The sequence below is a fragment of the Halichoerus grypus genome, chromosome 7, assembly GCF_964656455.1.
Source record: "Halichoerus grypus chromosome 7, mHalGry1.hap1.1, whole genome shotgun sequence".
NCBI classification, from domain to species: domain Eukaryota; kingdom Metazoa; phylum Chordata; class Mammalia; order Carnivora; family Phocidae; genus Halichoerus; species Halichoerus grypus.
Window position 1 is genome coordinate 56,339,281 of NC_135718.1, and position 22,689 is coordinate 56,361,969.

Consider the following 22,689-nt stretch of genomic DNA (forward strand, 5'->3'; position numbering starts at 1 on the left):
TCAATAGTACTGGGCACTTGAAATAAATCAAGACAGGGTTCCTAGTGGCAAGAGGAGATGTTGAGGTAAAGAACTCTGACACAGTGCAACAAGTTTCTATAACAGAAGTGGGAGAACAACAAACATAAGGCGCATACTACATATCAGGTTCTATGCTAACAGCTTCAATAATAGGTAAGTGGGCAACTGGTTGTCTAAAGCTAGTGTTTTCTTTTTCACATTATAACGGCTACAAATTGTGGAAGACGTGGTGGGACACCATAAAAAGAGTCTAGATTGCTACTGATGGTAGAAACATGTAAGACCTTTTTTTTAAGGAGAACAGTCATGACAAATGTCTCTATGCAAAATATCACTGAAGTTTCAGGTCAGGTTGTGATCTCAAGGTTGTGAGTCTGAGCCCCGAGTTGAGTGGAGATCTCAGAGCTAAGACAGCTTGAGACTATCCTCCACCCTGCTGATGCTCTCTGTCTCCTTCTCTAAAATAAATAAATAAAATCTTTAAAAAAAATCACTGAAGACAGTACAACGTATGCAGCAGATAAGGTAGACTTTGGAAACAATAGCTGAAAGACAACTGTAGTAATTTTTGAGAGAGGATTGTATCCTAAATCAAATCAAAGAATCGATAAATGATCAGTCACATCCAAGGAAGACTATCAAAGGGGAACTGAGAGTAAGGATGAAGGAGAGACTTAAGAACGCTCCATGCTTCTGCTTCATTTGAGATCTGGTGGATGCCAAGAACACAGAAAGAAGACCTTCATGTGGATTAGTTTACTTCTGATATTCATCAGATTATTAATAAAACCAAAGCCACACACAATGTAGACATAGGAAGTTAATTCTTGAGTGCATTTAACAAACCCCAATTTGGGCAACTATAAAGCATCAGTGATCACTCTTTTAGTTTCCTAATGATTTAGGTTGATGCCTTCATTGAAAAAGAAATTTATGTATATCAGGTCTATATATAGATTACTGTGTTCCTTTCATCTGTCTTACTTATGTATCTGATACTTAATATAGTTTCATAAATATAGTCAGGAAAAGTCAGGACCCTACTTTAAAAACACTTCCTGGCTATACTCACCCATTAATTATTTCATTTATTTGGGGAAAACTTACAATTGTGATTTAAGTACCTACTGAAAAGATTTTGATTGTTTTCTAACACCTAAAATATTTAGGTAGAGTAGGCAATTGTGTTTCACTGCTAGGAGATTACGAATCATCTGGTATCAGAAGTCAGACTGAGTAACTGGTCATCATGAAATAGCTCATTTACAGTGTAGAGATGTTGAAATAAAGTAGGCACATAGAAAAAAAATCCAATAAAGCTTTATAGCTGACCACTGGTATCACTTTACAAATTTAAGTCTCATTATACATAATGTAAAAATTTTGATTTTCTAATTGTTTCATTAGAACAAATGTGTGTGTCAGATATAGAGGTTTCTTCTTATCAGATCTTTACCTGTTGGGGCTCAAGCCTACATTCCTCTGCTCTTCTCATCCTACACCTGATCCCTAAGACTGTCATATATCCACATCTGTGGCTATAATTACTACCTGGATGACAAATCACACTTGAGTTTCAGATTCTTCTCCATTTTCTTATTTTAAGACTTATTTGAGAGAGAGAGAGAGAGAGAGAGAGAGAGAGAAAGTGAATGGGGGAAGAGGCAGAGGGAGAGAATCTTCCAGCAGACTCCCTACTCAGTGTGGAGTCCCACGTGGGGTTCAATCTCGAGACCTATGAGATCACGACTTGAGCCAAAACTAAGAGTCTGACACTCTACCTACTAAGCCACCCAGGTGCCCCCAGATTCTTATTATTGGCCTGACATTCCCACTTGGATTTTATAGAAATCTCTCACCTAGTGGCTCCAAAATGAATCCATAATCTACCCTTTTGAAACTGGGTTCTATTTCCATGTACCTATATCAAGCAATAGCACTACCATCTAATAACTAAAACCTTTCCAATCTAACCACTGCCCACTATTTCCTCTGTCACAACCATATTCCAAGTTACAATGATCCCTTCTCTGGACTATTCTTAAGGCTAGCTCATCTTGCTGAACACACTCTTTACCAACTCTAATCCATATTCAAAGAGCAACTATAGAGATCTCTTTCAAAGAAAAGTGTGATTGTATCACTTTCATCAAATCCTTTAATGATCTTCCAAAATGGCTGACATCGCATACAAGGCCACTGCATTCACCTTACTCTCCCTTGCCTGCTCTGAGCTTCATCCTGGCCTTCTGTCAGTTTCTGTAATGAGAAATGCTTCTTTCTGTATTATAAGCACCATACAGATGTTATTCAATATTTAAAATGATCATAAAAACTGATCTCATACTCATTAATTATATAATATTCTGTGGTAGAATAAAAATTTAACAGTCATGTAAGTATTACTACTATATTTACATACTGGTAGTTTTATCATATAGTATTTGGAAAGAAAACTGATTAATTTTAAGGGAGAAGGACATCACATTATCATGTGTTCTTATGGATGAACATAGCACCTTTCCACAATCAGGTGTTTTATATGTCCTTTACTAAATTTTTAAAGTTTTCTCCCTAAAGGTTTAACCCACTTCATTTTTTAAAAAATGTAAGCTCTATGCCCAACGTGGGGCTTGAACTCGATCCCGGATCAGGAATCACACAATCTACTGACTGAGACAGTCAGGCGCCCCTAACAGACTTATTAGATTTCTTCTAAGGTCCTTGATCTGCAAATGATAGTTCTCTCTGGAATCATTTCCTTGTTTAATTGCAGTAGATGGCAAATCAAGAAAATGCTAAATAATTCTGATTATCTCTGTAAAAGGATGATTATTAATTTTGAGTTTCTTGAAAGATGTTATATTCATTGTATTATAGGTATAGTTGGATTCATTCCTGTTTTATTTTCTGTTTCCTATTTATCTTGTATTCTAATGATCTTTAAAAATCCTTTGGTTGTTTTCTTTTTAAAGATTTTTTCCCCACAACAATTTCAAAATGTAAAAATTCTATTTCTATTCATCTAAAAAATCTTAAAAATAATCTTGCTCAAATATATGTTTTTCTGACAACATCTAGAGCAGTGTTTTCCAAGCTGTGGGTCATGACTCATTCGTGGGCCAAGAAATCAGTTTAGTAGGTAATAACTAACATTTGAAAAAAGAAAAATGAGAATTTATAAAAAATATTAGAGTGAATCATAGTGATCCTCAGCAATAACTAGATTGGATATTAACTTTTTAATATTTTAATATCTTCTCTTACATAGAAGATGAAGTATTATTTTCTGACGTTTTATTTTAATTATTTACTTGCATATACCATTGGATAGCAGTTTGTAATATAAAATGTTTTTTATTTGTGGTCACAGCTCAAAGTTTGAAAAACACTGATCTTAGTATCTAAATTCTCCCCACTCCAAACAAAGCATAAAACATTACCACACTTAGTTCCTATAGGTGCCCCCCTCCCCCAGTGCCTACCCACCCTTGAGTTGATAAGAGTATGGAATTATACTTATCAGTTGTTATTTTTAATTAAAAAAATGTAAGTACTCAACTTATTTAAACTTAACAGTAAGGTTGACTAATTTCTTTGCTCACCATGGCCTCGTGTCCCGGACAGATTGGTTCCGGTTTCATATATCTTCTTTCTGGATTACGTCCTTTAGTAATTCTTTCATAGTAGTTCTGTGGGTAGTAAACTTTCTGAGTCTTTGAAATGTTGGCAAATGGCTTTATTTATTCTTCCTACTTTGGCTGGGTATAAAATTCTAGGTTCTTTTAACAATGATTGTCTCTGGGGTTAGGGAAGAGGAGGAGGGAACCAGGGACAGTTGGAATTTGGGTTGGTAGTTAAAGACTTTACCTAATTTATAGAGAATTTTAAACTATTTACTTATATATATTCTTAATTTTTTTTTCACTACTTTTAAAATATTTCATTGTTTTACTATTTAGAAAATATTTTAAGGAATGTATTTATAAATCCATTGTGTAATTGAAAAGTAAAAAGGGACACTTACATGTAAGGGAGAGCTTGGATCAATTCTAAATCTTCTAGGGCTTGGGCTTCTACCAAATTTACATCCATTGAAATACATACTCCATGAACAGCCAAAAGAGAACGAAGCTCCACAAGTCTCTGGATCAATTCCTTGACATGTACAGGTACGACTGTAAGATGATAATTGCAAGGGAATGAACTGATAAAGCAAGGCCAATACCTCAGACAGAACATTTCAGATTCCTGTAACTTTAGAAGTATAGATGACTAGTGAACTGATTTTAACATATCTATTTCATTAATTATTTTATCTTAAGTAGTGTTAACCCAAAGCTAACGGCCCTTGAATATAAGCAAGTTTTTTAACTAAAATGTTTGTTCAAGATTGTAAATCCAAATAAACAGCAATAAATTATACAGAAATACCCATAAACTTGTTTGATTTGGATATGCCTGGGAGAAAATAAACAGTCTGCATTTTACTTTATTGAGAGAGACTCTTAAATACACTCCACGCTCAGCACAGAGCCCAACCCAGGGCTCAACCTCAAGACCCTGAGAGATCATGATCTGAGCCGAAACAGAGTTGGCCGCTTAACCGAATGAGCCACCCAGGTGCCCTAAAGGGTCTACATTTTAAATCTTGGATCTGTTCCCCTATCAGAAATGAAAAGGAAAGTATCTTTTTTTTTTTTTTTTTTTTTTTTTTTAAGATTTTATTTATTTGCGAGAGAGAGAATGAGAGACAGAGAGCATGAGAGGGAGGAGGGTCAGAGGGAGAAGCAGACTCCCTGCCGAGCAGGGAGCCCAATGTGGGACTCGATCCCGGGACTCCAGGATCATGACCTGAGCCGAAGGCAGTCGCTTAACCAACTGAGCCACCCAGGCGCCCCGAAAAGGAAAGTATCTTGTTACCTCTTTGGACTTTAACTCCGTCATCTATAAACTGACATTATTTAATCCCGAGGATTGATAATGGATTATATATTGTATGTGAAATCACCTTGTTAATTTTAAAGAAAACCTTTATTAAGATTACAAAAGGAAAAATTGAACTTAAAGCTTGTTTCATTCAGTAACTTGGTTATTTTAGTACATTGGGGGCATTTCTGAGACCCTAACATGGACCTGATAGTAAGAATGACAATGATTAGAATATTCATACAAAGATATGAAACCCGAGGAAATAACATACACTCCTGTGGCTTCCAATTGCATAATACTTGGAAACTTCTAATAGTATGAATGTGGTACTTATGTAATGATTAAAAACAAACAAAAAAATCCCATAGTTAAAAAATCAGTAAATGAAAAGTATACAGAAATTTTGAGATCAGAACTAGTAGTATTTTTTAACTGTGAAAGTCAAGAAAATACCTGATATTAAGATAACACTGACTACAAAAAGAAAAATAAATAGTACATTTATGTCATTGAAATGATAGCAGTTTGTGAAGGAAAGAAAAATGAAAACAGGTCCTGATATTACGGACAAAGTGTAGTCCCGGGGTGCCTGGGTGGCTCAGACGCTTCGGCTCGGGTCATGATCTCAGGGTCCTGGGATGGAGCCCCACAGTGGGCTCCCTGCTCTGCGGGAAGCCTGCTTCTCCCTCTCCCACTCGCCCTGCTTGTGCTCCCTCTCTTGCTGTGTCTCTCTCTGTCAAATAAATAAATATAATCTTTAAAAAAAAAAAAGTGTAGTCCTACCAGTAATTCCTCACTTGATTTTAATTAGAAAGAAACAATCAGTCAAACACAAACTGAGCAACAGTCTATAAAATTAGGCCTTCAAAAATGTCAATGCATGTCAATGCCCGGGCACCTGGGTGGCTCAGTTGGTTAAGCATCTGACTCTTGATTTCTGATCAGTCGGGATCTCAGGGTTGTGAGACAGAACCCCGCAATGGGCTCGGCACTCAGTGGGGAGCTGAGATTCTCTCCCTGTGCCCCTCTCCACGCTTATGCAGTCTCTCTCTCTCTCAAATAAATTTAAAAAAATCTTAAAAAAAAAATCAATGCCGTGGAAGACAACGCATGAGATAAGAAACAATCAAGAGACCAAAAAGAGGAGAAAGGGAGACATGAAAAAGGCAAAACAAGTTAACTCATCAATTCCTGGGTGGGGGAAAATTACTACAAAGTACATTATTATTATTTTTTTTAAGATTTTATATATTTATTTGAGAGAGAGACAAGAGAGACCAGAACAAGCAGGGAGACAGCAGAGAGAGAGAAGGAGAAGAAGATTCCACGCGGAGCAGGGAGCTCGATGTGGAACTTGCTCCCAGGCCCTGGGGTCATGACCTGAGCTGAAGGCAGATGATTAACCGACTGGGCCTCCCAGCCGCCCCTATAAAGTACATTATTGGAAAATATTCAATATCTGAATATGAACTGTAGATTAGATAACAGCATTTTATCGAAGTTAAATTTTCTGATTTTAATAATTTTGCTGGGTTTATGTAAATGAATGTCCTCATGCTTAGAATATACCCTCTTAAGTATTATTTACAGGAAAAGGCATAAAGCCTGAAACTAGCTGACAATCCAGAACAAAAAAAAATTATTATCTTTTTTTAAAAGATTTTATTTATTTATTTGAGAGAGAGAATGAGAGACAGAGAGCACGAGAGGGAAGAGGGTCAGAGGGAGAAGCAGACCCCCCGCTGAGCAGGGAGCCCAATGTGGGACTCGATCCCGGGACTCCAGGATCATGACCTGAACCGAAGGCAGTCGCTTAACCAACTGAGCCACCCAGGCGCCCAAAAAAATTATTTTTAATCAATAATAATATGTGTGTATGTGTGACTTTGTATATAAATGCAAATGTTACAAACTTAATGATGATGAAATCTAGGTGAGAGGTATATAAGAGTTCGTTGAAGGATTCTTGCATCTGTTCTGTAATAATAGAGAATAAGAATATTTATTTATTTATTTAATTTATTTTTTAACTAGGCTCCATACCCAATATGGGGCTTGAACTCACAACCCCGAGATCAAGAGTCAGATGCTCTACCAACTGAGCAAGCCAGGCACCCTGGTAAGAATCTTTAAAAAAAAAAAAAAAAAAAGAAAAGATATGCTGAAGGCATGCCTGACTGGCTCTGTCAGTAAAGCATGAGACTCTTTATTTTGGGGTCATGAGAGTGAACCCCACAGTGGGTATAGAGATTACTTAAAAATTAAAAAGGTATGCTAGATCTACATTGAGTGAAATAGAATAAAACTTAGGTTATTGGATTCTTGGAAAGATTAAATGAGACAATATATGTCTATCCTTCAAAGCAGTGCCTTCATACAAGAGTTACTATGTTTATTGTGAATCCACATACAAAAGAATTAGCAGACATTAAAAATAGTTTGTATATTACTGGCATTGTAAAGATAAGGTAAATGTAATGAAATGATGACATAAGCATAAAGGAATACTCTTAAAGGTATGCAAATTAATTTTGTGTGGGGATCAGAAAGGGGACAATATATATTGTTTATATTTTATATAATGACATTTCTTTTTTTTTTTTTTTTTAAGACTGTATTTATTTATTTGACAGAGACACAGAGAGAGGGAACACAAGCAGGGGGAGTGGGAGAGAGAGAAGCAGGCTTCCCACTGAGCAGAGAGCCTGATGTGGAGCTCGATCCCAGAACCCTGAGATCATGACCTGAGCTGAAGGCAGATGCTTAACAACTGAGCCACCCAGGCGCTCCATTTTTTTCTTTTTTAAAAAAGATTTTATTTATTTATTTTTGAGAGAGAGAGAGAGCACAAGCAGAGGGAGCGATAGGCAGAGGGATAGGAGAAGCAGGCTCCCTGCTGAGTAAGGAGCCCCATGCAGGACTCAATCCCAGGACCCTGGGATCATGACCTGAGCCGAAGGCAGACACTTAACCAACTGAGCCACCCAGGCATCCTGACATTTCTTTTTTAAAAAAGATTCTTATTTACTTATTTTTCTTGCAAAGATTTTATTTATTTACTTATCTATTTATTTATTTATTTTAGAGAGAGAGAGAGAGAGACAGAGAGGAAACATGAGCAGCGGGAGGGGTAGAGGGAGAAGGAGAGAATCTCAAGCAGGCCCCAAGTTCTGTGTGGAGCCCAATGCAGGGCTTGATTTCTGAAAGAGTACGGACGCATAACCTACTGAGGCACCCGGGCACCCGAAAGATTTTTATTTTTTCAGTAATCTCTACACTGACTGCCTGGCTCGAACTGAGAACCCGAGATCAGGAGCTGCATGCTGTGAGCCAGCCAGGCGCCACGGTATAATGACATTTCTTTTAAAAAAGAGAGACATATATGAGGAAAACTACACAAAACAATCCTGAAGACACAAAAGTAAACTTGAACAAATGGAAAGAAAAACCATGTTATGGGATAGGAAGATTCAATATCATTGTAAGTTAATTTAATGAAATCTCATTAAAAATGTCATTGGCTCTATCTTAAACTAGACAAATTCATTTTAAAGTTTACTTGGAAGCACAAACAGAAAAGAATAATAGAAAGATTTGAAAAAGAGCGAGTAAGGTGAGCTATCCCTACCAAATACTAAAATACATTATAAAATCTCTATAATTAAAAAAAAATGTGGTACTAGTACCTGAAAAGCCAGGACAATGATATAAATTTCAAATACAAGAGAAGACTCTGTCTCATATGTAATTTTTGCTTACAGTTAAAGTGGCATTTCAAATCAAGGGGAAAGAAATGCTCTCTTGTAACTGGTGTTTTCTTAAATGGAAAAGAGGACAGAAATGGATCTCCTCCTCCCACTATTAACTAGCATAAATTTTAAGTACATCGCAGATTCACGTTTTAAAAATTTACAATTTCAACAAGAACTAAAAGAAAATATGGGTGAATTACTGTATAACTTGAAAGAGAGAAAAATGTTCTTAAATACCAGTTAAAATTCAGACACAAAAGAAAAAATAGATACGATTAATTATATTAAAAAGGAAAGGGGACGGGGCACCTGGCTGGCTCAGTTGCTGGATAACGTGCCTCTTGATCTTGGGGTTGTAAGTTCGAGCCCCATGGGTGTGGAGATTACTTAGGAAATAAAAAATAATAATAATAAAAAAAGGAAAACGCAAAAGATAACATAGCAGAAGTAAAAAGAAAAGTATCAAACTGGCAAAACCGTTTAGACATTATATAACAAAGTCTTAAGCACCCCAATACATAAAAGAAGCAATCCTTTAGAAACGGGCTAAAACAATTAACACGTAGTTGAGCAATAACTACCCCCACCCAAAAAGGCAAATGACTCTTAACCATATGAAAAAACTCATTCATAACATGAAAAATGCCATTTACCACCTACTAAAAGGGCAAAACCTCAAGTTTGACATCATATTCCTGGCAAAACAGTAGGAAAACAGGTACTCTCTTACATTGCTGAGAATATAGTACAATTCTCTATGGAGGAGCTTTACCTTTCTGGAAAAAATCCCTCTCTTCCAGACTCTATGGGTGAGTGGGATCAGGCATCAAAGAGGGAAGCAGAAAAAGAATACTCTCTAAGGGCACCTGGTTGGCTCAGTCAGAGGAGCATGCGACTCTTGATCTCAGGGTTTGATCTGGGGTTGGTGAGCTGGGTATAGATATTACAAACCAACCAACCAACCAACCCTATTAATGGTCTCAACTCTCTATGAAACGAAGTCTCTCTTTTTTGACCAAAAAAAAAAAAAAAAAGTTCATTCTTTAGTTTCAGAATACCTAAAATTCTATAATATGCATAACTGGTAGTTAATGAACTATTTAATATTACATGATAGAGGTGTGCATGGGAAAGCAGTACAAAACAGATTTGATTACTTTTCATTGAGCGTGCATCTTCGGTCTGTGGGATGACCATTGTATGACTTTAGGTTTTCAGTAAGCTCCGTGTACAATCTGTCAGCCATGGGGAGAGGAATGCCGTCCCATACCATGATAAGCACCACCATCACAGCTGTTGGACAGTGATGGCCTGTCCGTTGCCGAACCAAACAAAGAACTTTCTCTTCATCGCTGCCTCTTCTTAAAACCTGGAAAAGCATAATGCATTTATTTATAGAACAGAAAACACCTACAGTTGAGTGCAATGGATATCGTCTTTAAAGCTCTGTGTCCTTGCATTTTAGGTCTTTTTAAACATGACTATTTCTCAAAGGGTTGAAGCCTCTAGGACATTCAGTTTTCTGACTAGCTGCATCCACACAACTCCTCAGGGTATCCCAGGTTACTTGACTAAACAAACAACAGGCAGAACAGAAGTCTGTGGTATGTAGTTGTTATTTGTAAAAGTAGACCAAAGCAGTTTGTTTTATTTCACTGTTGATACAGTATTGCAAAATAGACAACACAGGATCTTCTGGAAAGAGCCTAACTATTCTGTTCTTCCACAAATGCCACATCGGGACAAATCTAGCTACATGCAAATAACCAGGGATTCCCAATATCAAAAATGAACTTCAGCACTGAAATTTAGCATTTGCGCAAAGTTAGGGATCTTTTCCTTGGGTGAATGGTTTTATTATACAGAATAATTAATATACAAAGCAATGTTCCTGCAATTTCTGTGATTTTTTTTCCCCATGCTACCACAAGGATTTATCATACCCATATTATCATAAGATTAAGGTGGTTCAGTTGACATGGTGAATGTAAAATATAACAATTAATTTTGAATAGTGATTGATTTATCTTACACCGCCTCATACCCCTGGGGTGCTAAAAAGGCCTCAAACGTGTTTAAAATATTGCCCAGTGGTCCCAGTGCTTACAAAAAGAATTACATAAAAATGTTGACAAGACATAAAACCAACCAATTCTGGTTAAAACTCCCTCCATATATCACAAATTTACAGAGCAAAGACACTGACCACATTAATCAGTACATAATCAGTAAATGATAAAGGTGCCCACCCCTGTGACCAAAACGGAGCAACCAACAGCATAATTAAGATTCCATTTTTGTTGCTATAATATTACATAAACTTGAGATGAAACTTCTTAAGATGTTAGTTACCCAATATCACTTTCTTCTGTCACTCCAGATGGTTAACAATCATTGCTACCAAGGCATCCCTTGAGTAGAGTTGGCTTTAGGACCTTCCCCCTAAACACAATTATTTATATTAAAATTTTTTTCTATATTTATATGTCCTTTTACAGCCAAATAAGAATACATTCGCTTTCAAATAAGCTAAAAAATGATATACATTGTATCAAACAAAAATTTTCCAGATACTTTTTAAGTTATCAAAGAACATAGTTACATTGATCCAGTTTTTGTATGGGAAATGCTAAAATGCTATTTATTAGGTATCTGTGCTTTTCCCAGATTTTTCCAAATATCCTTTAGTGAACACCAGAAAATTAAGCATAATGAGTCTCTAAATTCAGAGCTAGGTTCGATAAGCACCTTAGGTATTGCCTTGGTATGGATATTTGTGACCACCCAAAATAGATGTATTAAATCCTGAATCCCAATTGTGATGGTATTAGGAGGTAGGGCCTTTGGGAGATAATTAAGTCATAAGGGGGAAGCTCTCATCAATGAGATTAGTTTTCATATAAAATAGACACCATAGAACTCCCTAATGCCTTTAAACATGTGAAAACACAAAGAGAAGAGGGCCCTCACCCAACCATGCTGGCACCCTGATCTGAGACTTCCAAACTCCAGAATTGTGAGAAATAAATTTCTGTTGTATAGAAGCCACTCAGTCTGGTATTTTCTCATAGCAGTCTAAATGGAGGAAGACAAGTATTAAACCTGTGTAAGACCTATGAAAACTATAAAAACATTAAAAGAAATTAAAGATGACCTAAATAAATGGAGAGAAGTACCATGTTCATGGAATAGACACTATTATAATGTTGTCAATTTTCCCCAAATGGATTTCTAGATTTCATGCAATTGCAATCAAAATCCTATCAGAGCTTATTTTGTTTTGGGTGGAAGTTGACAAACTTGTGCCAAAGCTTATATGGAAATGAAAGGAAGATGAAAGGCCAAGAAAATGAACAAAGGCAAAGTGATTTACGAGATTATCAATATCTATTGTAAAGCTATAGTAATTATAGTTTACTATTGGTGCAATGACACATAAACAGTTCAACAGAATAAAGAGTGCAGGAGATGCATATGTATATGGCCATCAGACTTATGACAAAGTTGACACTGCAATAAAAAGTAGTCTTTTCAATAAACGGTACTATGTAATATCCATATGGGAAAAATATGAGCTTGAGTTATATTGTTGATCTAAATATGAAAGTTAAAACAGTAAATTTTTGGAAGAAAACATCTTCATGACCTTGAAGCAGGTAAAACAATTTTAGAATAAATTACCAAACTTAATAATTATAAAGAGTTAAGAAGTTGGATTATAGGGGTGATTGGTAGAGCATGCGACTCTTGATCTCAGGTAGGAAGTTCGAGCCTCATGTTAGTTGAAGAGATTACTTAAAAATAAAATATTAAAACACCCTGGATTACATTATGATTAAGAACTTCTGTTCATCAAAATCATTAAATAGCAATAGATTAAGAAGCTATAAAGGCAAGCAATACAGTGGGAGAAATATTGGCAATATATATAATTGACAAAATATTTTTACCCAAAATATATAAAGAAATTTCTTCAAGTGAGTAATAAAAACACAAAAGAAAACGGGCCAAAAAATCGAATAGGCTCAACACAAGAGAATATCAAACAGATGATGAACATATGAAAATATGCTCCACATTACTAGTCATGTAGCAAAGTAAAAAAATTTTAAAGTACCACATATGTTGGTGCAACTGCTATAGAAAACAGTCTGGAAGTTCTTCAAAAAATTAAAAATAGAACTGCCATGTGATCCAACAATTCCACTTCTGAGTATACAACCAAAAGAGTTGAAAGCAAGGCTTAAATCCAATTATTTGCGTATGCATGTTCATAGCAGCACTATTCACAACAGCCAAGAGGTGGAAACAACTCAAACGTCCATTGACAGATGAATGGATAAACAAAATGTGGCATATATATATAATGGAGTACTATTCAGACTTAAAAAGGAAGTAAATCCTGTTACATCCTACAACATGGGTCAACCTTAGGGAGATAATGTTAAGTGAAGTAAGCCAGTCACAAAAAAAGCAAATCTGTATGATTCTAGTTATATGACTACTCTAACATAGTCAAATTCATAAAACATAAAAGCGGAATGGTGGTTACCAGTGGCTGTGATTATGGGAAAATGGGAGTTATTTAATGGGTATAAAGTTTCAGGTTTGAAAGATGACATTCTGGGGTTCTATTTCACAACAATGTGAACATATATATAACACTAATGGACTGTACACTTAATATTAAAAAAAAGAGGAAAGAGGTCTTAAAAAAAAAAGACACTACACTACACACCCAGTAGAATGTCTAAAATAACAAGGAAAATGGGGAACACTGATAAGAATGTGGAGCAACTGGAACACTTATACGTTACTCATGGGAATGTCATAAAAAATTTGGAAAAGCTGCAGAGATGCACATCCCCTGCCCCCATAATCCAGCAATTCCACTTCTAGGTATATAATCACACAAAAATGCATTCTTCTATTTCCCAAAGACAGCACCAATATTCATAATTACCTCAAACTGGAAACAACTCCAGTGTCAATCACCGGAAGAATAAACCAGTAAATTTTAACTATTTATGATAACAGAACACTACTGAACAATGGGAATGATATTCAACTACAGACAACATAAATTAATCTTACAATTCTAATGCTGGATAAAAGAAGACAAGGCAAAAGAATAATTACATTAAGACTGTGTTTATATAGAGTTCAAATCAGGCAAGATTAATCCATGTTAGAAGACACGAGAGTGGCTACTTTTACGGGGTAGCAGGAAGGGGGGACAAGAGGGCTTCTGAACTGCTAGTAATATTAGATGCTGCTCACACAATGGTGCTCACTTTAGAAAAACTCTGTGACTTTAGGATTTCTACAGCCTTCTGTATGTATGCTATAATTAATTTTAAAAAGTGTATCTTACCCTAATTAAAAAAAAAAAAGCCTGAAACCGCTTAGTCAATTTACTATCTCAGGATGTAGCAAGTTTCTTAACCTTTCTATAGTAGCACCACAGAGCTAGGATCTAATAAATATTAGCCACTGTTTTATGTCTTTTTCTTTATTACTGCACACATGGCTCCTGAGCACAGAACTCAGCTCCTCAAATATTTGTTGAGTGGATGGTTAAAAACCACAAAAACCTAATGTGGTTGCATTTTATGAAAATTTCAAAAACTATAAGTTACACTATTGATATCAGACGAAAATTCTCATTTAAAAAAAAGAAGACTTTAAATGATACAAATGTCCCAAATTTTAAAACTTTTCTCGAGAATCACATTATTTCATAACAGGAGGGTGTATTAATTTGTAAGCTCTTGAATTTGTGGCCACATGGCAGTCACTTCAGATGGTAAATGGTGCATACAAACTTCTGTGAGTAATGTCTGTGACTACTTTTCTGTTATTTAAAAATATCTATTAGTATAATTTCCATTATATATTATGAAATTGTTATATCATACAGATATTTTTTTGCTAATTGTGTTAATTAAAAACATACAACAAATTGAATATGTTGGAACGAAAAATGTTTTAAACAGCATTCATAAGGGGCGCCTGGGTGGCTCAGTCGTTAAGCGTCTGCCTTCGGCTCAGGTCGTGATCCCAGGGTCCTGGGATCGAGCCCACATTGGGCTCCCTGCTCTGCAGGAGGCCTGTTTCTCCTTTCCTACTCCCCCTGCTGGTGTTCCCTCTCTCGCTGTGTCTCTCTCTGTCAAATAAATAAATAAAATCTTTAAAAAAAAATAGCATTCATAAATATATTCCACTTATCTTTTTATATAAGCACAACTGAAATATAATTTAAATATCATAAAGTCCATCCTTTTATTTATTTATTTTTTTTAAGATTTTATTTATTTATTAGAGAGAGAGAGACAGCGAGAGAGGGAACACAAGCAGAGGGAGTGGGAGAGGGAGAAGCAGGCTTTCCGCAGAGCAGGGAGCCCAATGCGGGGCTTGATCCCGGGACTCCGGGTTCACGACCCCAGCCGAAGGCAGACACCTAACCGACTGAGCCACTCAAGTGCCCCAAAGTCCATCCTTTTAAAGTATGAAATTCAGGAGTGCCTGGGTGGCTCAGGTGGTTAAGCATCCGACTCTTGATTTTGGCTTAGGTAATGACCTCAGGTTCCTGAGATTGAGCTCACTTTGGGTTCCCTGTTGGGCTCCGCACTGGGTGTGGAGCCTGCTTTGGATTCACTCTCCCTCTCCCTTTCCCCACCATCCTCCTCGTGTGCTCAATCTCTCAAGATAAAGAAAGAAATAAAAAATAAACCAGTAAATAAAGTATGGAATTCAATGCTTCTTAGAATACTCAGAGTTGGCCGACCACTACCACTATATAATTTTATTTTTTTATTTTATTTTATTTTTTTAAAGATTTTATTTATTTATTTGACAGATAGATAGAGAGCACAAGTGGGCAGAGTGGCAGGCAGAGGGAGAGGGAGAAGCAGGCTCTCCGCTGAGCAGGGAGCCAGATGTGGGACTCGATCCCAGGACCCTGGGAACATGACCCCAGCCGAAGACAGCCGCTTAACCGACTGAGCCACCCAGGCGCCCCCCACTATATAATTTTAGAACATTTTCATCCCCACCCCCATCCTTAGAAATCATGCCACATTTCCCCCTTTTCTCGGCCCTCAACAATTTTCTATCTCTATGGATTTTACTAATTTAGTTAGAATCCTCTAACTGGTGGACTTCTGTGTCTGGCTTCTTTCACTTCACGTATGTTCATTCAAATTTGTAGCACTTATCAGTACTTCATTCCTTTTTACTGCCAAATAACATTCCATTGCATGGATATGCCATTTATATTTATCCATTAATTGGTTGATTGCCATTTAGATTGTTTGCACATTTGCAATTATGATTGATGCTGCTAAGAACATTCATATAACAAGTTTTTCTGTAGACATATGTTTTCGTTTCTCTTGGGTATACACTGAGTAGTGGAACTACTTGGTTATATAGTTAACTATGTTTATCCTTTTAAGGAACCATCAGACAATTTTCCAAAGTGGAATGACTATTTGATAATCACATTAGGAATGTACAAAAGTTTCCCATTTCTCTACATCCTCCTCAACTCTTGTTATTTTCTGTCTGTTAGTTATAACCATTGTAGTATAAAGAGGCATCTCATTTTGAGTTTGATTTCCATTTCCTGATGAGTAACAATGTTGAGCATATTTTCATAAGTTTAAGGCAGACACTTAACAGAATGAGCCACCCAGGTGCTCCAGGAGTTTTTTTAAGTCTTTATACAAGGTCTTTTTTTTTAATTAAGATTTTTTAAAAAAGATTTTATTTATTTGTCAGAGAGAGAGTGCGCGCGCGCACAAGCAGGGGAAGCCGCAGGCAAAGGGAGAAGCAGACTCCCTGCTGAGCAAGGAGCCCGATGTGGAGCTCAATCCCCAGACCCTGGGATCATGACCCAAGCCGAAGGCAGACTCTTAACCAACTGAGGCACCCAGGCATCCCTTAATATATATATATTTTTAAGTTTCAAGTAATCTCTACGCCCAACATGGGGCTTGAACTCACACCTTCGAAATCAAGAGTCACATGCTCCACTGAATGAGCCAGCCAGAAGCCCCTACAAGCTCTTTATTAGACATCTGATTAGCAAATATTTTCTCCTATTCTTAGTTTTCTGACTTTTTTTTTTTAAGATTTTATCCATTTATTTGACAGAGAGATAGAGCACAAGTGGGGTGAGGGGCAGCAGGAGAAGCAGGCTCCCCACCAAGCAAGGAGCCCGACACAGGACTCGATCCCAGGACCCTGGGATCATGTCCTGAGCTGAAGGCATACACTTAACTGAGCCACCCAGGCGCTCCCTATGTGTTTATTTATTTATTTTTTTTAAGGATTTATTTATTTGAGAGAGAGCAAGGCAGAGTGTGTCTGTGTGTGTGTGTGCGCGTGTGCGTGCATGGAGGGGGAAAGGGTAGAAGGAGAGGGAGAGGGAGAGACAGAATCCCAAGCTGACTCCCCACTTACCCTGAAAGGATGAAAGGGGGCATGATCCCACAATTCTGAGTTCATGACCTGAGCCTAAACTAAGAGTCCGATGCTCAACCGACTAAGCCACCCAAGTGCCCCCCTGTGTGTATATTTCATTTTATGTTAATTATACCTCAATAATTAAAATAAAGGGAAAAAGAAAACATAATTGGCCATTGAAAGGCTGTTTACTGAGTAAGTCTTTAAGTCACTTAGGCATTTCATTGTAAAGTTTTAGTTTAAAAAATGTGGTATATAACAACTAAATGTAAACAAGTGATCCTGGGTTGAATTTAGACATGAGACAAAATTTGTTTTCTTTTTCCATAAAGGAAATTATTAGTTAATAAGACCTAAAGATTAGACAATGATATTATAACAGCATCGATAATTGTCCTGTAGCTTTGTTAAGAGTTTCATAATTGTTTTGTGGTAATAGGGCAATGTCCTGGCTTTTTTTTTTTTTAAGACTATTTTCTTTTTAATTTTTTTTTAAAGATTTTATTTATTTATTTGACAGAGAGAGACACAGCGAGAGGGGAACACAAGCAGGGGGAGTGGCAGAGGGAGAAGCAGGCTTCCCACTGAGCAGGGAGCCCCATGCAGGGCTCGATCCCAGGACCCTGGGATCATGACCTGAGCCGAAGGCAGATGGTTAACGACTGAGCCACCCAGGCGTCCCAAATTTTTATTTTTTTTAGAAGTAATTTCTACATCCAATGTGGGGTTTCAACTCATGACCCTGAGATCAAGAGTCTCATGCTCCCCTGACTGAGCCAACCAGGTGCCCTGCAACGTCCTGGTTTTATGAAAAACACAACAAAGTATTTAGGGGTAAAGGGTGTCAGGTTTACAAATTACTATTAAATTGTTAAGAAAAAATAGAGAAGGGGAGGAGCAAAGGAGAGAGAAGGAGGGAGTATGAAAAATAAAGAAAAGCTAATTTGGTAAAAAGCTACATTTGGGAAATGTCAGGAAAGAGTACAGAGAAATTCTGCACTATTCCTGCAATTTTTGAATAAGTCTGAAATTATTTTAAAATTATAAGTTTAAAAATATTTCTATGGTGCCGACCAAAGTTTTATATTGTATGTTTTATTCTCAATACGAGCTTGGGGGCGCCTGGGTGGCTCAGTTGGTTAAGCGACTGCCTTCGACTCAGGTCATGATCCTCGAGTCCCGGGATCGAGTCCCGCATCAGGCTCCCTGCTCGGCAGGGAGTCTGCTTCTCCCTCTGACCCCCTCTCATGCTCTCTCTGTCTCTCTCATTCTCTCTCTCAAATAAATAAATAAAATAAAATAAATCTTTTTTTTTTTTTTAAAGATTTTATTTATTTATTTGACAGAGACAGACACAGTGAGAGAGGGAACACAAGCAGGGGGAGTGGGGGAGGGAGAAGCAGGCTTCCTGCGGAGCATGGAGCCCGATGTGGGGCTCGATCCCAGGACCCTGGGATCATGACCTGAGCTGAAGGCAGACGCTTAACGACTGAGCCACCCAGGCGCCCCTAAAATAAAAAAATCTTTAAAAAAAAAAATACAAGCTTGGGATTCAAGTGTTCATGACCCATAGAAATGGAAGACAATTTCAAAACAGAGCTACTGGATGTGTGGGGTCATAGGTCAAGAGATAAGCCACAGGCAGATCTCTGGATGGAAGTACCAACTCCAGTGGTTTAAAAAACAGGCCACTGTCAGAAACCAAGGAAGAAGGGCAAAGAGTAAGTTTTTACATAAACTGATGAGCAATGGACACATTTTTGGCAAAATAAAAGATCTATTTTGAATTAAAGTCAAACTGTGGGACAATGAATATTCAGTGTTTATTAAGTTTTAGATAACATCTGAAGTAAATTAATGTAAACTAAAAAATACATGAATTTAGAGAAAGCAATTAGTAGTAAGTCCAAAATACTGACAGGTTAGCAAGATGTCATTTTGTCTAATTATGATATGCTATGAATTGAAATCACCTGGGAAGCCAATTAAATATGACCATAAGTGAAACAATTCAAATGCAAAATTGAACGTACAGTATCATTTCAACTAATGGGGATAATACTAGCAATGTATTTTTCTATTGTAATACTGTTAGGGGGGTAATAGAAGACATTTGTAAGGGGTCTGTATGAATAAGTGTGCAAAGTAGGGCTAAGTCTTTCTGTTTGGAGTGGGAAAGCTTCATGGAGGAGACTCTTCTTAAAGGACTCTTAAGACTTTGCCACTAGAGAGAAGACAGTACAAAGGCAATGCTAAGATTTTGAAAGCAAGCTCCACGAGGCAAGAATGTTATTTAAGGAAGAATTCTGCTAACTCTATTGATACCAGATGGCTTCTGTGAATTATAAAACCTCCATTATTAAATTATTATACATAGTTCGTTCTATTTCTGGGATCTCTGACATTAAGATGATGCATGCAGTGTATATAAGATGTAGCTCAAGGGTCAATGTCTCCCCAAAGCCCTTCCTGGAACTCTCGCCTCCAAACATTACACTTGGTCTCCTCCCTGCTCCCTCTATATGCTATTCTCATCCAGGCAAGTGGTAGGATTTCACAGTAATTAGAATGCTGGTGACTGCTTAAGGCAGGGTCATCAATAAGCTCACCCAAGATGACATATTATAGACAGGCTGATTGAAGAGCTGAGGAGTGATGGGGAAAAGCTGTGTTACAGAAGCCAAACAACACATGAACTTCTCAGAAGAGCGAAGTGTAACCAATAGTCTGAGCTGCTGAAAAAAGGCTATGAGGACCTAGAATTTTCTTTGGCAGTTAAGGAATTGGTTGATCATTGGGATAGCACTTTCAGAGAAAAGGTAGAGAAAGAAGATAGATCAGTCTGATATCATTAGGAAAAGATTTCCTAGCAAATCTCTGACAGAATTCCCTTATCCCAGGTTATAAATTATTCTGCCTCAACAGCCTATTATGAATAGCTCTGAAAAGTACATATTAAACTTACTGTCTGAGAACCTGGTCTAGATGGGACAACCTATCGAAATAATCCGTGGGAAGCTCTTAAGGTAGGTTAGGCCAGAATCAAGAGCAATAACCATGGGGCGCCTGGGTGGCTCAGTCGTTAAGCGTCTGCCTTCGGCTCAGGTCATGATCTCAGGGTCCTGGGATCGAGCCCCGCATCGGGCTCTCTGCTCTGCGGGAAGCCTGCTTCTCCCTCTGACACTCCCCCTGCTTGTGTTCCCTCTTTCTCTGTCGAATAAATAAATTTTTTTTTTTAAAGATTTTATTTTATTTATTTGACACAGAGAGAGAGAGACAGCTAGAGAGGGAACACAAGCAGGGGGAGTGGGAGAGGGAGAAGCAGGCTCCCGGCCGAGCAGAGAGCCCGATGCGGGGCTCGATCCCAGGACCCTGGGATCATGACCTGAGCCGAAGGCAGACGCTTAACGCCTGAGCCACCCAGGCGCCCCAATAAATAAAATCTTAAAAAAAAAAACAAAAGAGCAATAACCTAGGATATTCTAAATAACCTCTGGTCTAGGGAGGTTTAGGACAACTCATTACTATGCATATAAAATTGGTGGAGAAAGGGGCCCCTGGGTGGCTCAGTCAGTGGAGTGTCTGACATCGGCTCAGGTTATAATCCCAGGGTCCTGGGATCGAGTCCTGCATCAGGCTCCTTGCTTGGTGGGGAGCCTGCTTCTCCCACTGCCCCGCACCCTGCTTGTGCTCTCTCTCTCTCAAATAAATAAATAAAATCTTAAAAAACAAAATAAAAAAAACTAGTAGAGAGAGAAGACTGTCCTGAAAAAATTACTGTTACGATTTCTAAAGAAGCAAATGTAAGGTAACAGTATTTTCATATCTTTAGGGCATAGAAGGAAGAAACTAAAAGACCAAGAGAGGTTTCTACTAGGGCAGGCAAATTTAGATTCTAGTCATAGTATATTTATATAGGCAAAAGAAAAACAAAGTATTTAAACAGCTGTCTAATCTCCCTACTTCCAAAAAAACAGAGAATATTAGGTGTTCCAGACAAAGTTTTTTCTTTTCTTAAATGAGAGGGAATAGGCCTTCTAAATTTAAAAAAATATTCTTTAAAACTCAAGCAAAGCATATAGTATCTGCCTAACAATGGTCTGCTCTAGTGGGTGAACAATGTCAGCAAAAATGGACATGTAAAAAATGAAATGGAATTTTAAATCAATGAAAAAATGTCAAATTAACTACCTGATCCATACATAAAATTATGAAAGCACAAGAGACACTATTTTTATAACAGTAGGGCAAGGAAAGACTTCCTTAGCAACATGAAAAGCTGAAGGTATATAGTGACATAGATTTGACCTGCTAAAAATTTCAAACTTCTGTACAAAGATAATAATCAAGCACTGAGACTATAAGAAAATCTAGGATTAAACAATGGCAAACTATATAATAGAAGTTTTATTTACAAAAAAGATAATGTAAACAAAACAAAAAATGGTTATGAAGAGTGACTGCATGAAGAAATACAAATGGTTAATAAACATTTAAAAGAAACCAAACTTTACTAGTTAAAATCCAAGTTCATTCACAATATCAATTTTTACTTACTAGGTGACAATGATGAAATAGATTACACTATTAGATATATATATATATATATATATATATATATATATATATATACACAAATATAATTCTATTTTTGAAGAATTAACATTAACTAAAAGGTTTATTGTTAACCCAAGTATTATAAGCAAAGAATTTGTAAGCCTTTTTTAACAGTTAAGGGAGTTTCTCAGATGCCTTCTTTATAATTTCTAATACTGCATCCAAATCACACACGAAGATTTCCATTTCAGTATATAAGGAGGAGCAAATGCTCTTGGGTAGATTCTGCTCCAAAACAATCGAATGCTTATTTAATTAAATAAGCTTTTACTGAAATTAATAAAGTTGTAGAATAATCAGTTTTTACCATAAGTAATATTGACCCTGTCACTTCTTTGCTCAACATGCTTCAGCAGTTGTCTATCATATGTAATTGAAAGTTTTAACACCAAAACTTAATTTGTATATACTGGAAGTTGTGAAACATCATTATCTCAGAGGGTAAATTTAAGATGGATTTTAAAATTCGAAAGTAATAAATTTTTATTTATTTATTTATCTACTTATTGAGGGGGGAGTAGTGGGAGAGAGAGAATCTTAAGCCGACTCCACACCCAGCGGGTCTTGATCTCACAACCCTGAGATAGTGAACTAAGCCCAAATCAAAAGTTGGATACTTAACCAACTGAGCCACCCAGGCACCCCCAAAAGTAATAGATTTTTATGCAAAGGAAATAATCAATAAAACTAAAAGAAAACCTACTGAATGAGAAAAGATACTTGCAAATGACATAACCGATAAAGGGTTAGTATCCAAAACATACAAAGAACTGATACAACAACACGCAAAAACCGAATAATCCAATTAAAAAATGGACAGAAGACAGAAACAGACATCTGTCCAAAGAATACATACAGATGGCCAACAGACACATGAAAAGATTCTCAACATCACTCA

General features: G+C 37.0%; 1 protein-coding gene across 4 annotated transcripts in view; it reads right to left on the minus strand.

Annotated features, from left to right (window-relative positions):
• The window catches only part of TET1 (tet methylcytosine dioxygenase 1), a 136,753-nt gene that overhangs the window by 20,018 nt on the left and 94,046 nt on the right, over window positions 1-22,689 (minus strand). For 3 of the 4 annotated variants that reach the window (XM_078077645.1, XM_078077644.1, XM_078077642.1), the window contains 3 exons: window positions 9,863-10,074; window positions 4,049-4,199; window positions 3,627-3,713 (listed from right to left, as the gene is read on the minus strand). In XM_078077645.1, coding sequence (XP_077933771.1) covers window positions 3,627-3,713; window positions 4,049-4,199; window positions 9,863-10,074 — 450 coding nt within the window. The remainder of the gene's footprint in view (window positions 1-3,626; window positions 3,714-4,048; window positions 4,200-9,862; window positions 10,075-22,689) is intronic. The other variant, XM_078077643.1, reaches the window with a different exon arrangement.